Below are 14626 nucleotides of genomic sequence, written 5' to 3' on the forward strand. Positions count from 1 at the left end.
TCCTTCTTCTCTCCTCCTTCTTTCTTCTCTAGAAAGGAATGAGAACGAGCTTAGATATGTGACGCAGCCAATCACCATCGCCACACCCGCACATTCCCTTCTACAAGCAAAAAGTCTATCTCTCTATACATATATAGAGAGATAACCTATCTATGTATCTATCTACGCCTCTCTAGACATGTATGTTCTATCTACCTCTCATGACACCTATCATCTCTATATAGCTTCCTAGATGGCCGAAGGACTCTGTAGGCTATCTGCCGTGCGAAGAGAATCTTTACTTCTTCTTCTCTCCCTCTCCTGTCGACTTTTCTTCTTCTTCTTGTTCTCCCCGTCGTCTTTCTGGCCTCTCCTGAATCGATTCATCCCCCCTGTACACGACGAAATGTTGTCCGGGTTGGGGGAAGAGAGATGGAATCTTCGCTGTCTCTTCGATGCTTCCTCTTCGGACTGACACCCGTCGTAGTTTGGTGGAGATGCCCTCTAGGACTGGCCTCTTCTACAGTACGAGAAGAAGAAGAACAAGAGGAAGAGGCAGAGGGAAGAGAAGATCTTTTCTTCTTCATTCTCAAAGCTGTGAAAGAGAAAGGAGAGGACGAAAGAACAAGACTTCTTCCTATCCTTTTCTTCGGACTCGGAAGGTTCAAACGGTTTTCTTCTTCGTCTTCTTTTCTTTCTTCTTCACTATCTCTAAGATACAGAGGAGCCGCCGACGTAGAAGTAGATGTGGGTAGAGGAGGTAGAGATGTATCTACACTCCAGACAGTCGTACCTGTCGCGGCTGTCGTTAGATAGAGATGATGTGGATCATCCAAGGGAGAATCCGTCATTTCCTTGGCCTTTTTACTCTTTCTCTTCTTCTTTTTCATGTCTTCTCTAGAGAGATTCTTCTCAGAGAAATAAGGAGAAGAAGGAGAGGTCGAGAAGGAAGAAGGAAAAGAAAAGACGTCTTTGTCCTCTTCAACTTCGTAAGAAGGATGATAAGAACGTGAAGAAGGAGAGATAGACGACGAGGATGAAGAAGAAGAAGATTTCTTCTCCTTCTTCTGAGAGCGACCATAGAAAAGATCTGTTAAAAATGATTTACCTGAGACAAATAACCTTCTCCGCTTTCTCTTGTCTTCTTCTTCTTCCTCTTCTCCTCTGTTATCTTCATTCAAATCTTGCTTGATACTTTCCTCCTCCTCTTCTTCTTCATCTTCTTCTCCAAGAGAGTGACTTGAGGGTGTCGAATCATCTATGTCGATAACTGTATCTGTAGGGCATTCTCTCACTGCATGCACAACTACGATAGGAGAGCTACTACTACTACTACTTCCTTCTCTTTCTTCTTCGTCATGGTAGTACCTATCCTCTCTATCTCCATCATCTTCTTCCATCTGCGTTTTGAGAGCCTCGAGATGTTCTGAATCGAGCCTTAAGTCTCTTCTTCTCCCTTCTCCATACACAGGAGAAATCCTTCTATTCTTCTTCTCTTCATGGATAGATCTGATATATTCATCATGGTCACCGCCAAGCATAGCATGGAGAGTCATTTCTTCTTCTTCTTCCTCTCCGTCTTCTCTCTCTTTCCTCCTCTCCTGTCTAACTCTTCTTCCTCCTCCATCTTCCTCTCCATACAAATAGTTGTTTCCTTTCTCTTTCTTTTCTTCTTCTTCTACGTCACTCACACAAGAGATTTGACTCGGTCTATCCACCCCTATCATCCTTATTATTCTAAGTTGTCTTTCTCTTTCTCTTCTCTCTTTCTCCCTCTTCTCCTTTCCCTGATCCTCCCCCGTTCTTCCTTTATCTACCTCTTCTTCATTCTTCCACTCTCCCTCCTCTGCTTCATCCAAGACCGTCGGCTTGAGATCTTCCCGCTGGGTATGCATATGACACGCGCCGTTGGAGTCATCCGACTCTGAGGGAAGACTTAGGAGGCCTTTCTGATGGTAAGGCGAATAGCCAAAGAGTTTTCTTACAGGAGATGTTTGCCGACTATCGTTCAGACTAGCACCACGATGCTCTTCTTCATCTCCTCCGCTGTTACGGCGATATATCTTCTCTTCTCCTCTTTCGAAAGCCATAGTAGAGGACGAAGAGGAAGCGCAACAGCAAGCCCCTTCCTTCACCTTCTTCTCTTCTCGTCTACTGCTACGATGAAAGATAGAAGAAGACGAGGAAGAAGACGACGTCTTTCTCTGTTCTTTGGTCTCGCTTTTCTTTCCTCCTCCTCCTGAGAAAGAAGACATGAAAGAAGCAAATCTCACAATCTCACCCGCCGCAAGAGAAGCCTGGGCCCGCGGTCCTAGAGCTCCTTCGCTCAAGACAGACAGATCTCTTTCTTCGTTATCACCTCTTCTTCCTCTTCTCCATCTTTCTTCTTCTTCTCCCTCCAGGGAAGCAATCTTTCTTTCCTGATCTGTATAATCTTCAAAGCGATAGACGTGAGGGCAATCATCTTCGTGAAGATGCACATCATGAAAAGGAGAAGAAGGAGAAGAAGAAGAATAACCTCCTTCTCCCCCCTCACCTCCTCTCTTTTGGTTTCTCCCCGATAAAAGATCGAGACTTCTCCTGTTGAAGCGTTCAGGAAGCCGTTCACTCTTCTCCCTCTCCCTCTTCTTCTTCTTCTTCTCGTCAATATCTTCCTCCTCTTCATAATGCCGACGATAACTATCCATATCATAGAATTGCTCTCTCTCTTCTTCGTCTTTGTCTCTCCCTCTTCTCCTCTCTTCTTCTTCTTTTCTCCTTCCATCTGGAGAAGAAGACGATCTTCCTATCGCTTCTCGGGAGGTCTTCATGGCGAAGACTCCCTCCCCTTCTTTCACACCAGACTCACTCCTAGCTCGCATGACTGAGCTGGCCTTGTCCTCTTCTGATTTGGCTGGCGTGATCTTCTTCTTTTTCTTCTTACTCGTCAATCTCGAGGAAGAAGAAGAAGAAAAAGAGGAAAGAACAAAGATACCTAGGACCACAATGGCTAATCCGGTGAAAAAGAGAGAAGCATTCTGGGGCTTCTCTTGTAGAACGTAAATCCCCCCTAGAGCGCCGAAGGCGATTAGAAAGGAATTGATCATAGGTACGACATAAGTCGCTTCATACTTGCGCAGAGCTAGATTAAGATAATAGAGCTGAAAGAAACCTAAAATAGACGTTAAGAAGAGAATTAGATAGGTCGACCAGCGAGACAAAGCCTGCAAAGGGTAGTTCATAAACTCAGCGAGAAGGATGACGAGAATCTTCGCACCTACATTGGTACATCCCCCCACAATCCCTGACGCGCAAGACAAGGCAAATCTTTGAATGGACAGTCCTGTAGGAGATATCGATGAGGAGAAAGAAAGCGAAGATCGATTGACCAGCTTTAGCGATGTAGTTGTTCTCCTTCTTCCTCTTCCTTCTTCTATTCTTGACGGGGTGAATGAAGATGAAAAGACTGTCCTTGGTGCTTCTCCGCTTTCATCTTCATTCTCTTCTTCTTCTTCTCCTCCTCCTCCTCCTTGTGCGGTTCTTTCATCTCTTTCTTTGAAAGGAGTTGCAAAGGAGAGAGAGGAACAAGACGAGAAGTGACGTCGTCCTTCGTTCTGCTCCTGCTGAGGAGAGAGAGAGGAAGAAGAAGAAGAATAAGAGACAGTTGTGGAATAGGGGCTCGACTTCTTCATCTCTGTGGTGTGAGGGGAGGAGAAGTGTCTGTCAGATTCACAGCATGTCGTAGCGACGGTCGAATGCCGTTCGTTACGAAGAGAAGACAAACAAGGAGGATGGACGACAGATCGATCTGGAGAAGATCGAGTCGATAAGACATCTGGAGGAGAAAGAGGAAAAAACGAACAAGAAGGAGGAAGAATGACAGGAAAAGAAGCCTCATGCTCTTCAAAAAGTTCAGGTTGATCGAGAAAGCTTGCGTCCTTTTGACGGGAAGAGGAAAAAGAAGAGGGAGAATGACCACCATACCGAAGAGAAACAGACGGAGAAGACGACGAGGAAGAAGGAGAGTTCAGCAGCACCCCCGTAGATCTCTTGATCATCTTATTCTTTAACAACGTTCCTTTTCTTGTATCGAGATGATAGACATGACTAGGTGTAGATGATATTGACGATGATCTTCGCTTGGAGGATTGGGGTTTCTTGAAGAGATATCTTATAACTCGATCCGAGGAGAAGAGAAAGGAGAGACAGATGAGGATCGATGCTATACAGATGTAGACAATCGATTCAACATATCGAATCGACACTGCTAAATCATGAACTGACGTGATGATCTGATCCTTTCCAGAATAGACCACAATTAAGGTGATACCTGTTAAAATGAAGGAAGCTCCTACGAGGTCCTTGTAAAACATTTTCTCCTTCAGCCAGAAGATAGCTAAGACACACCCCCAGAAGATATGCATACCCGCAAAAGGGGTCACGATCGTTGCAGGTGCAAAGAGAAGAGAAATGAAGGTACTTAAAGGATCTAAGACGGCTGTTAGGATCATTCCAACTATCCAGAGAGGGTGTCTTATCAACTGGCGAAAAGGCGTATATTTGCCTAGCTTAAGAAAAGACTTCTTCACGAGAATATCTCCTGCCGCCCCCACAAAACTTCCTATCAAAATTACCACCAAACCGATCGGCCACAAAGAGGAAAGATCTGTAGACATCTTGGACGACGAAGAAGAAGAAGGGGGAGAAGAAGAAGAGAGGGGAGTTACAAGGCCATGAGTAGGATCTAGATAATGGACAACAGCATCGAGATCTTTCTTATCTTCGGAAAGATCTTGTTCTTTTTGTGCTAAATCTTGGATTAAATCCGATGAGGAGGCAGATAACCTTCGAGAAAGAAACAAGGAGGTCGATTCACCTTCGTTCTCTTCACCCCCTTTCAGTGGAGACAATTCCTTCTCTTCTTCTTCTTCTGGATTGTCGATTGAGCTCCGTGACGAGAAAAACATGGAGGGAAATGCAACGTCGATTGTCACAGGTGTCGATGCTCTTTCATCGTCTCCATGCCGATCTTCTTCAGTTGGAGAAGAAAAGGCGAAAGTCTTGGGAAACGAAAGAGAGAAAGGGACTGCTGCGAAGAGAGAAGAAGAAGAAAGAGAAGAAGATGAAGAAAGAAAACCGGGATCTGCCATATGGTAAGACCAATCCCCGAGAAGAGTCGCCATCTTGAGACAGGAGAGGAAGACGAATGCTTGAGAAAAGATGAAAGAAAAGCAACCTTTCTCCTCTCTAGCAAGGAAAGGGAGATATGTAGAAGAAGAAATGAAAGAAAGGGCATAAACGAGAAGTGTTAGATAGGAGACAAACCGACGAAGAGACAACGAGAGAGACACATACACATCACAAGAAAGCAGAGAGATACTTCAAAGTCCAAGAAAAGCCACGGATGAAACGGGGTGCGAAAAGAACCTCTTCTCCATCTCTTTCTTATCTTACACACTTCCTCTTCTTCTCCTCTTCTTCTTCCTTCACATCAAAGAGAACACGCACTATCAACTTTCTTTCTTTCTTCTACTTGATCAATACAACAGCATCGACCATTACGGAAACTATCAATCTGCCTGTTGACCTTGTTCCTCTTCTTCTTCTTCTTGTTCTCCCCCTTCCTCCTTCCTTCTACGGCAGATCTTGCCGATTTCTGTCTGAGCTACACGAGCACCTTCTATGACAAGGGAAAAGAATGGAGGAAACTTAGAACATGCATGATGCTACTTCTCTTCTTTTTCTTCTTCTCCCCCTTCTTGTATGGTTTCTCTTCTGTAGTGGGGGTGAGAATCGATGATCTCAAACTAGCTAGCTAGCTAGCATCAACGACAATCGACACCAACAACGAGCTGAGACAGATGGAGTTCTTTCCCTTACCCCTGCCTCGATGCTATGTGACTGAAGAAGAGAAAGAAGAAGAAAAACGACCCAATCTAGACAGACAAGAAGAAAAGCAAGAGAGGGACTTAGTCATGTAAGAATAGAAATGCCCTAGGGGTGATCTTGATACTTTTCTTTCTCCTTTCATTCAAATCTCCGCTGCCCTCGATCTTCTCAAGCAAATAAAAGCTCCCTGTCTTGTGGATTTTCTTCATGTCTTTTCTTCTTTTCTTCGCCTCTCTCTTCTCCTCTGGTGTCTCTCCTGTTCAATAGAATAGACCATACAAGACGTCTCCTGTTGTATCTATCCTTCGTGTCTGCCTTTCTCAAGAGACAATCTTCTTCTTTCGCTCGTACAAAACAAGATTTCTTCGATGAAAGAGAGAAAATAAGAGAAAGATTAGTGAAAGGAGAAGAAGAGAGATGGACAAGGAGAAAGCGAAAGAAGAGAAAGATGGCGATGAGTGAGAAGGAGAGAGAAGACGAGAGAGAAGTTCCTTTGCGTCAGACTGAAGAGACGGACGCGTGATTGAAAAAACGAGGAGACAAAAGAAGAGAGACACGAGATCAAGCTTTAAAACGATCTCTCTGTCTACTCCTTCACGACAGAATTGAAGAAGGAAAACTCATTGAGAAGAAGTTAGAGAAAAGAGAGAATGAAGAATGCGACTCTCCCTGCTCTAGGAGATACGAGAGCGAAAAAAGAGGAGGAAGAAAGCTTAAAAAGAACAAGTGAAAGGGAAAGGTACAGGGGGGGATTCCTCACATTTCCTATGGATTGCATGCCTTCTATTCCTTTGTTGTAGAAGGCTTCTCATTAGACCTCAGAAAAGATCTGATCGGCCTGGCACAAAGGAAGAGCGGAGAAAGGAAGAAACCTTTCTATGAATGTATGGGAGAACCTCCACACAAAGAACAGAAAAAAAACAAAAAGAATCGGACAAAACACCCGTTTGAGGTGTAGATACACTCAACCCTCCTCTTCTTTATTCAAAAAAGCTGCGGAGAAAGGAAACAACTAAAATCTTTCCATTCATCTCCAGCGCTATCTTTCCTCTTCTTTCTTTCTTCCTCTCATATTTGAAATAGCTAGATGACCCAAACGAAAAAGACCTCCATTTCTTTGCTCGATGAAAGACAGAAGAAAGAGAAGAGGAAGAGAAAGAAAGAAGAAAGCGCTTGCTAAACAGCAGGAGCACTCAACACAAAAAAGAACTCCCGCAAGAGAGAGAGAGAGAGCGAGTACTCCCTCTTCTCTACTGAAGGAAAGACGACAGGACCGATCTCCCGTTTCTTTCTTCGGAAAGAAAAAACAGGAAAGCAAGATCTTCTTGTCAATCTCTTGAAAAGAGGGAACTAAAGAAGAAAGGAGAGAACTTAAAAAGTCGATAAAACAAAAAGAAAAGAAGTTTAGTAAACAGCAAACTACTTCCTTTCTGTCCCAACTCTGCTGTTTCACGACCTGGCAAAAGAACGAGAGAGATGAGCAGCGCTTCCCCCTGCGAGGTGTACATACACCTGAAGAAAGCAGAGAGCTCATCCCCCGAAATCGCCTGTCCACTTGGAGAAGACAAAATGGCGCGATCTTAAACAAATCGGCAACGAGGAGAGAAGAGAACGAAAAAGATGACTTCTCTCTTTCACAAAACGAAAAAGAAAAAAAGGAGAAACTGCGAAGACGGGACCGGAGCTCCATATGCAATCGAGCATAGAGCTTTTGGCTCCTCTCTCTCTTCTTCCCTCTCCTTCCCTTGGTTTCTTTCTGAGTGCGTTTCTTTCTTCCGAACAACCTTTTTAGCTCTCTACGATAAAAGCAAAGAGAAGAGAATCCAACCGTGGATTAAGAAAGAAAAAGACGTCTGAAAGGGAGAAAGCATGAGAAAGAACTTGTCTCTTCGTCGAAGAATGAAGAAAGTACCCCAACTTCTTCACTGCATTGGGCTTATCAGACTGCCTTTCTAAAAGAAGAGAAAAGCGCCCTTTTATGATAGCGCTCCCAAACCTGCTGTTCTTTTTGAACAAATGAAAGACTTCTCAAAAAACTATAGATGCTCTTCTTCTTGCTTTTCTCCTACTAGCCCCTTGTGTGTTGACCTGCCTGCTTGCCTGCCTGCCATTTCTTTGCACAAGGAGGAGAGAGAAGAAGAAAACGTCCTTCTTCTTCTTCTCTCATGGGGAGAAGGGAAGAAGTATGTCGACAGTCAGGAGGGAGAAAGAGCGCCTTTTCTTCCTGAGAAACCGCTGCATGGCGAGAGAAGAGAAACAGGATGAAATTTGGAAAAGAAGGAAAGAAAAAAGAAAGATACATCCAGGTGATCTTCGAATTAAAAAGAAGCGATCCATCACAACTGATAGATGCAGACAAGACGCCCTTCCTGCGAAAGCAATGGCCACCGATAGCGTACGAAAATGAAGACGAAATCTTGTATAGAAGTAAGGAGTGCAGCTAGGAGATCTTGCCGAGGTGGACCTACCTCCCGGCTTGGACAACCTGTCTGGGCGTCAGCTATTGTATGGAGAAAGAAGGAAAGAGAGATCGAGAGGGACAGAAAGGACGGAGAGATACAAAGGGCATGGAATAGAAAAGCAGGAAAAGAGAAGAAAGAAAGAAAGTAGAGGACGTGGACTGAAGGAGAAGAGGAAGCGAGTCACCAGCAGTCGATGTTCCTTTGGTAGTGCACAGTAGTAGTACGAGTAGTAGCCAGCCAATGTGTGTGAGGTGTACGTACACCTCAGCCGACCACCTACCTCCCTAGAGTGTGAGTGAGGTGGATATCTCCACATATATGGATATCCATCTTGGTTAGAAAGGACAGAAGAATTCCATAAGGACTCTTTCTCATCTTGTTTTCCGTTCTTATAGCATCTTGTATTTTCTTTGCATTCTTTCTCCCTTCACACACCTCCGGCATCTTTCCTTCTGTTCTGTTCATGCGTAGCCTCTTACCTACCTACCTAGCGTGGTACTTCTACTTCACTCTATCTGTTCGTCTATCTAGCACAAAAAGAGTTCTTTCTTCTCCTTTCTATACACAGACACCATAGACACACAGAAGTCTCTCTCTCTGCTCTTCTCTACCTCGAACTTGCCACTTCCTTCACACACCCTAAGAGCTAGGGATATCCCGATCTGACCAAAGACCCTCCCTCGTCAGACTGCTCTATCCTCCCTCTCCAAGATCTCCTGTGCTCTCGTTCTTTCTTCCGGTCTCACCACGCCTTCTACTCCTTCATTCTCTCTCTCTCTTTCAAACTCTCGAAGAAAGAAGAGAATGAAACGTTACCTCCATCACCACCCCCACCTACTCCTCATTAGCCCTTCCTCCTCCTCCTCATGATGATGATGATCATGATCTTCTTACGACCCGGCCCGTGTCCCTCTCTCTTCCTATTCGGAGCAGACCTACTACTGATACTACCTACCGTCACTAAGGAAGGCTTCAGGCCCCTGCTGGTGCTCAACAGCCGGCCGGCCGGCCTCTCAAAACACGCTCCTAGCATCCGCCTTCTCCGTACGCTTGCTTGCATGTTTGCATGTCTCCGCATAGAGGAAAGCGAGAAGAGAACGGTTCAAGAGAGAGGGAGAGATTTAAAAGGAAAGACTGCTTTCACATCTTAACACCCTTTCATTCTAGCCCTTCGGTCTTTCTTTGAGTAGTGTTTCTAGGGGAGTAAAGAGTCTTCTGTTGCTGTGAGAGAAAGATCTTTCTAGGAAGAGACAAGCTTTCCTCTTCATTCTTTCTTCAAACCCCTCTCCTCGGAGGCCTTACAAGAAAAAGAACAAGCACATCGTCTAATCAAGGAACGGACGGACGACGTGAGGTAGAAAGATAGATAGATAGAGGTGTATGTACACCCGATTGGTTTCTGTTGAGCGTCTTGTCTTTTGTTTATCTATCTTTGCTTCTCTATTGGATTTCTGTCGTTCTGTGAAAAGGTGTGAAGTTGCCTGCGAGAGATAGAAGGAGAAATTGTAACTCTTTCTTTTCTTATTCCTCTCTTCTTTCTCTCGACTTTCCTTCTTCTTCACTTTTACTTCGCTCTTCTTCGATTGTTTTTCTTTCTCGTTTTCTTCGATATAAGAAGAAGAAGATAGCCGAAGCTCGAGACTTTTTCCCATGTACATCTACGCTCTGTTTCTCTCCAGGGATTGATGGAGAAGATCTAGTCGCATCTTAAAGCTTTCCTTTCTCCTCTTTGTTTCTCCCTTCTTTCCTTTCCTCTCTTTTTCTCTTCGGCTTTTTTCCTCTCTTCTTTCTCCCACCTTGAACAGTATCTCTCCCCATCTTGCACTGTATGTACACCTCAGATGATTTAGTTTCTAGATCATGAAGTTTCTGTCTTCTGAGTAGTCTTCTCCCTCTCTTTCTTTCTCATTCTCGAAATAGAAAGATCTGTTCTCTTCTCTGTTAATCGTCTTTCTCTCTCTTTCAAAGTCTCTCAACTTTTCTTTCTTCTCTCTTCCTCTTTTTCTCTCTCTTCTTCTTCTTCTTCTCTCCGTTCTTCTTCCTCTCTCCCTTCTTCTTCTTCTCTCGCTTCTTGTCCTTCTTGTTTCTTTGACCTCAATGAAGTCGTCGTTGCATTCCTATATCACCTTATCTTCTTCTTCCTCTCATCCTCTTCACTCCTGCGCCATGTGGAGAGGAAAAAGACCTATTTCTTCTCTCTCTTCTTCTTCTTTCTCTTCTTCTACTCCCACTACTACTACTACCATCCTTCCTTCGTTTGTGTCTTCATCTCGATCCCTCGCTTCAGATCCATCGCAACTTCTTTCAGAGACGAGAAAGTCTTCTTTTCTCTCTCTTCTTCCTGCTAAAACATGCCTTGCCGATAAGAAGAAGAAGAACCCTAAGATACAAGAGCTCCTCTTCTTCTCCCCTTCAAGGCATACTCCAAGAGGACATGAAAGATCTCTCAGTTCGCTCGTTCTTCTCTCTCCTTTCTCTTCTTCTTCTCGTCAATGTCTGCCGAAGCTAGGACCGACCTCGCACACACATAACACTCGATTTTTCTCTTCTTTATCCTTCGTTAAACAGACCTTCAAGTCTATCTTTCCTTCTTCTTCTTCGTCAAGTCTCTCTTTATGTGAGAATCGAGAGAAGAATCCTTCTCTTTCCTCTTCTTCTTCTTACCCTCCGGGGAAAAAGCAGCGTGTAGTTGTCTTAGGCACAGGCTGGGCGTCGGTCAACTTCTTCAGAAATCTCAACCCCTCTCTGTAAGTTCTCTCTCATCTCTCTTCTCATCTCTCTCATCTCTCTTCTCATCTCTCTCATCTCTCTTCTCATCTCTCTTCTCATCTCTCTCATCTCTCTTCTCATCTCTCTTATCTCTCTTCTCATCTCTCTTCTCATCTCTCTGATCTCTCTCCTCATTTCTCTTCTCATCTCTCTTCTCTTCTTTCTTCTCTTTGTCCAAGTAGAAAGATAGAAGGTTTCATAGAAAGAAGAAGAAGAGGAGGTCATCTGTATTGGTGTGTTTGATAGGAAGAAAGAAAGAAATAGGAACGCAAAACAGCTCAGCCAGAGAAAGAAGGAGAGAAAGTTATTTTCCTCCTCGTCAAGAAGGAGAAGAAGACTAAGGGAAATTACCTTACACATGCATATGTAGATACACGTACATAGATCTATACATACATAGAGAGGGTCAACTAGATGTGTGGGTATGTGTATCATGCATGTATACATCTATGTAGGTATGTATACATATATCTATATACATGTATGTATGTATGGAGACGTCTGCTTGCCTCTCTTTGTGTGTGCGTATGTTCATGTCTTTCGTTGTCATGTTTCATATCCTTTCTTTCTTTCCAAAAGAATAGCAACACCTTTCTTTTCTCCCTTTTTCTCTTCCTCTCCTCTTCTTTCTCATTCTCCTTTTCTAAGACCGAGAAAGAACAGAAGAAGTACGATTCCTTCTCATCTCTTTCTTTCTTTCTCTCTCAATTCTTTCTTTCTCAATGCTTTCTTGTGAAGCCGTTCCTGTGCGTGTCATCGTGTGTTCTGCCCGTGTAGGTATGACGTGACGGTCATCTCGCCGCGTAATTATTTCACTTTTACGCCTCTTCTTCCTTCTGTCTGCGCGGGAACTCTATCTCCTCTCTCATGTATTGAAGTAAATCAACACACTTCTCTTTCCTCTCTCTTTCTTTCTTCTCTCTCTCTCTTGAAGTTTCTCCCTTTCTTTCCTTTCTTCAACCGATGCACGATGTTCTCTCTCTTCTTCTCACTCTCTACATAGCGACTCTTCTGTCTTTTCTCGCATATGTAGATAGAGGTGTAGACGCATATGTTGTATCTATAGCTATGTAAGTGTGTGGCTCTATGTGCGTCTGTATATGTGGGGTGGTCATGCATGTCTAGCACGTCTCTGGCACAGGTGCAAGTCCCACTACTGCTGCTGCTGCTGCACGCCTTCATCCCCTTGCGAGAGACAACAGCAGTAATAGCCATATCTTTCTCTCTGTCTCTCTCTATCGCTCTCGCTAGATCTGTTTCTATCCAGAGAGAGACGTATGTACAGATAGGTGGTTTGAAGGTAGATATACAAAGACAAGTGCTCTCATAGGTACGCAGGACCCCTGCGTAGGTGTGTAGAGGTCGTCATAGCGATTAGCCTTCCTTGTCGAGAGATTTCCTCCTGTACAGACAGAGGAGTCGAAGCACGATATGATCATTATGTGTGTGGCTCTCTATGTATCTAGCTACCTATACCTATTAGTCCTCTACGTGTTTCTACGGGCACCTTTCTCGATATCTATAGATATATATGTATGTACATGCATGGATAGATATAGATGTATATTAGGAGTCTATTGTGTACAAGTGTAGGGAGATAGAGAGGCAAGAAAGCCAAGTGTGCACGCAAAGGTCTTTACATAGGTGTCTGGTCTCTGTTTTGGCTTTGTTCTTCTTTCAGAGAGAGACCTGTTGACGAAAGAAGACACCCTTCTGTCTCAAGACTTTTCCTCTCCTTTTGCCTTTTTCTTTTTCTTCTTTTCCTTCTTCTTTTCACTTCTTGCTGTTCTTCTCACGTGCGTGAGTAGGAGAGGTGTGTGTATATTCATGTGTATGGCATGACGCACACTTTTCTGTCTCATGTTCGGGGTGTATATACAGCCCATTCGAACTTTAACTCGACGGAATGGAAAGAAGATCGCGGATTTTTATGAAGCTCATTGTACAGACATCGACTTCAATCACCAACTTGTCTGTAAGGTCTCTTTTCTCCTTCATATCAACTAAAGAAACTAAGAGATACATAGAGAGATAAATAGATAGATAGAGAAATAGATACAAAGCTAAAGCGATAGACACTCATATACACATACACACACACGCAGAGAGATAGACAGATAGATCGAAGGTAGGTATAAGGTCAAAGAGAAAGAGATAGGAGATAGATAAGTGAAAGATCGATAGAATTTGATAAGGATAGATAGATCAAAGATAGATAGATAGATAGTTCGATAGCTAGGTAGGTAAGTTGTCCTTGTTAGGGGCGGTCTCCTTAAGAATGAGTTTAAGACTGCCGATCACGTTGGGAGTGGAGTGCTCATATAAATAGATAGAGATATACACACAGAGATTTATCTAGATACATAGGTAGATAGATAGATAGATGGATATATGCTATATAGAAAGACCAAGAGAAGAACAAGAAAGAAAGGAGAAGAGGAGAAGTTTTAGGTGGGGGTGAAGAAGAATCGGACTAAGAAAAAGAAGAATGGACGAGAAGAAGGAAGCTTTCTTTCCTCCTTCTTTCGATTAAGAAGGGGATTGCGAACAAGACAAGACTTCACTCCTTTCTTTGCTCTCCAAATGAACACCTCTACGGACGTGTATATAGATATACAGCTATTTGTATAGATATACAGAGAGAGGGAGAGAGTAGGAGCGAGATATATGTGTAGATCAGAAACGTCTACACATACATACATGGCTCTACGAATGTATGTCTATGATCTATCTATCTATATATATATATGCACATGTGTGTGTATGTCTTGTTTCTAGTCATACGATTTGTGGGGCTTGTAGGCAGGTCGTATTTTCAAGACGTTAGAGAATGACAAGAGAGAGAGAGGAGATCAAGGAGTAGAGGTAGTGGTACATGCAGTTTAGATAGATAGTGGAGATAGACTTTTACCCATGCTAAGAAAAAGAAGAAGAAGAAGACAGCCACATCGATCATTCACGTTCTCGTCGCTCGTCTTTAGTCGTGGTCTTCTTCTTTTTCTTTTTCTTCTCTTTTTCATTCAAATTCTGCCCTCTCATTGTCACAGAAGACTCTAACTTCCTTCTTCCCTTTCTTTCTTTCTTTCTCGCTCTCTCTTTCTTTCTTTTTTGAAGTATGGTCCTCCCTTTTCGTTGTGTATGTGTGTGTATGTGCGTAAGGCTGTGAAAATCGTCAGGGAGGGAGTTTTAAGTTGAAGTATGACTATTTGGTGATAGGCGTGGGCTCTGATATAAACACCTACGGAATTCGAGACGTTAGCAAGCATGCATTCTTCCTTAAAGAAGTGGAGCATGCAATGTTCATACGCAAGAAGGTCATGTCCAACTTCGAACTCGCCGCTCTACCTAGTAAGAAGAAGGAGAAACAAACAAAGAAAGAAAGATTCTCCTTTCTTTCTTTTTTATCGCTCTCTCTCTCTTTATTTCTCTTCTCGACACAAGAGTGTTTAGGAGAAGATACGACATCGAACAAGGCTAGCCACTACTACTAGTATTGCAACCCACCGCCTCTCTCTCCCCTTCCTTTCTTTCTCACTCGTTCTCACTCT

At 43.5% G+C, this 14626-nt stretch overlaps 2 protein-coding genes across 2 annotated transcripts in view; one reads left to right on the forward strand and one right to left on the reverse strand.

Moving 5' to 3' along the window:
• Window positions 1–10: 10 nt before the first annotated feature.
• On the reverse strand, window positions 11–8961 carry CSUI_006120 (magnesium transporter nipa). The gene has a single exon (XM_068066285.1). It carries the CDS (start codon window positions 5139–5141, stop codon window positions 363–365), a length of 4779 nt encoding a protein of 1592 aa, XP_067921738.1. The 5' UTR covers window positions 5142–8961; the 3' UTR covers window positions 11–362.
• Window positions 8962–9042: 81 nt separating this feature from the next.
• Window positions 9043–14626, forward strand: part of CSUI_006121 (nadh dehydrogenase (ndh2-ii)) — a 14429-nt gene continuing 8845 nt past the window's right edge. The window contains exons 1-4 of the mRNA XM_068066286.1: window positions 9043–11056; window positions 11856–11955; window positions 12960–13053; window positions 14238–14426. Coding sequence (XP_067921739.1) covers window positions 10407–11056; window positions 11856–11955; window positions 12960–13053; window positions 14238–14426 — 1033 coding nt within the window. The 5' untranslated portion in view covers window positions 9043–10406. The remainder of the gene's footprint in view (window positions 11057–11855; window positions 11956–12959; window positions 13054–14237; window positions 14427–14626) is intronic.

Source organism: Cystoisospora suis (assembly GCF_002600585.1).
Source record: "Cystoisospora suis strain Wien I chromosome Unknown contig_3050, whole genome shotgun sequence".
NCBI lineage: Eukaryota > Apicomplexa > Conoidasida > Eucoccidiorida > Sarcocystidae > Cystoisospora > Cystoisospora suis.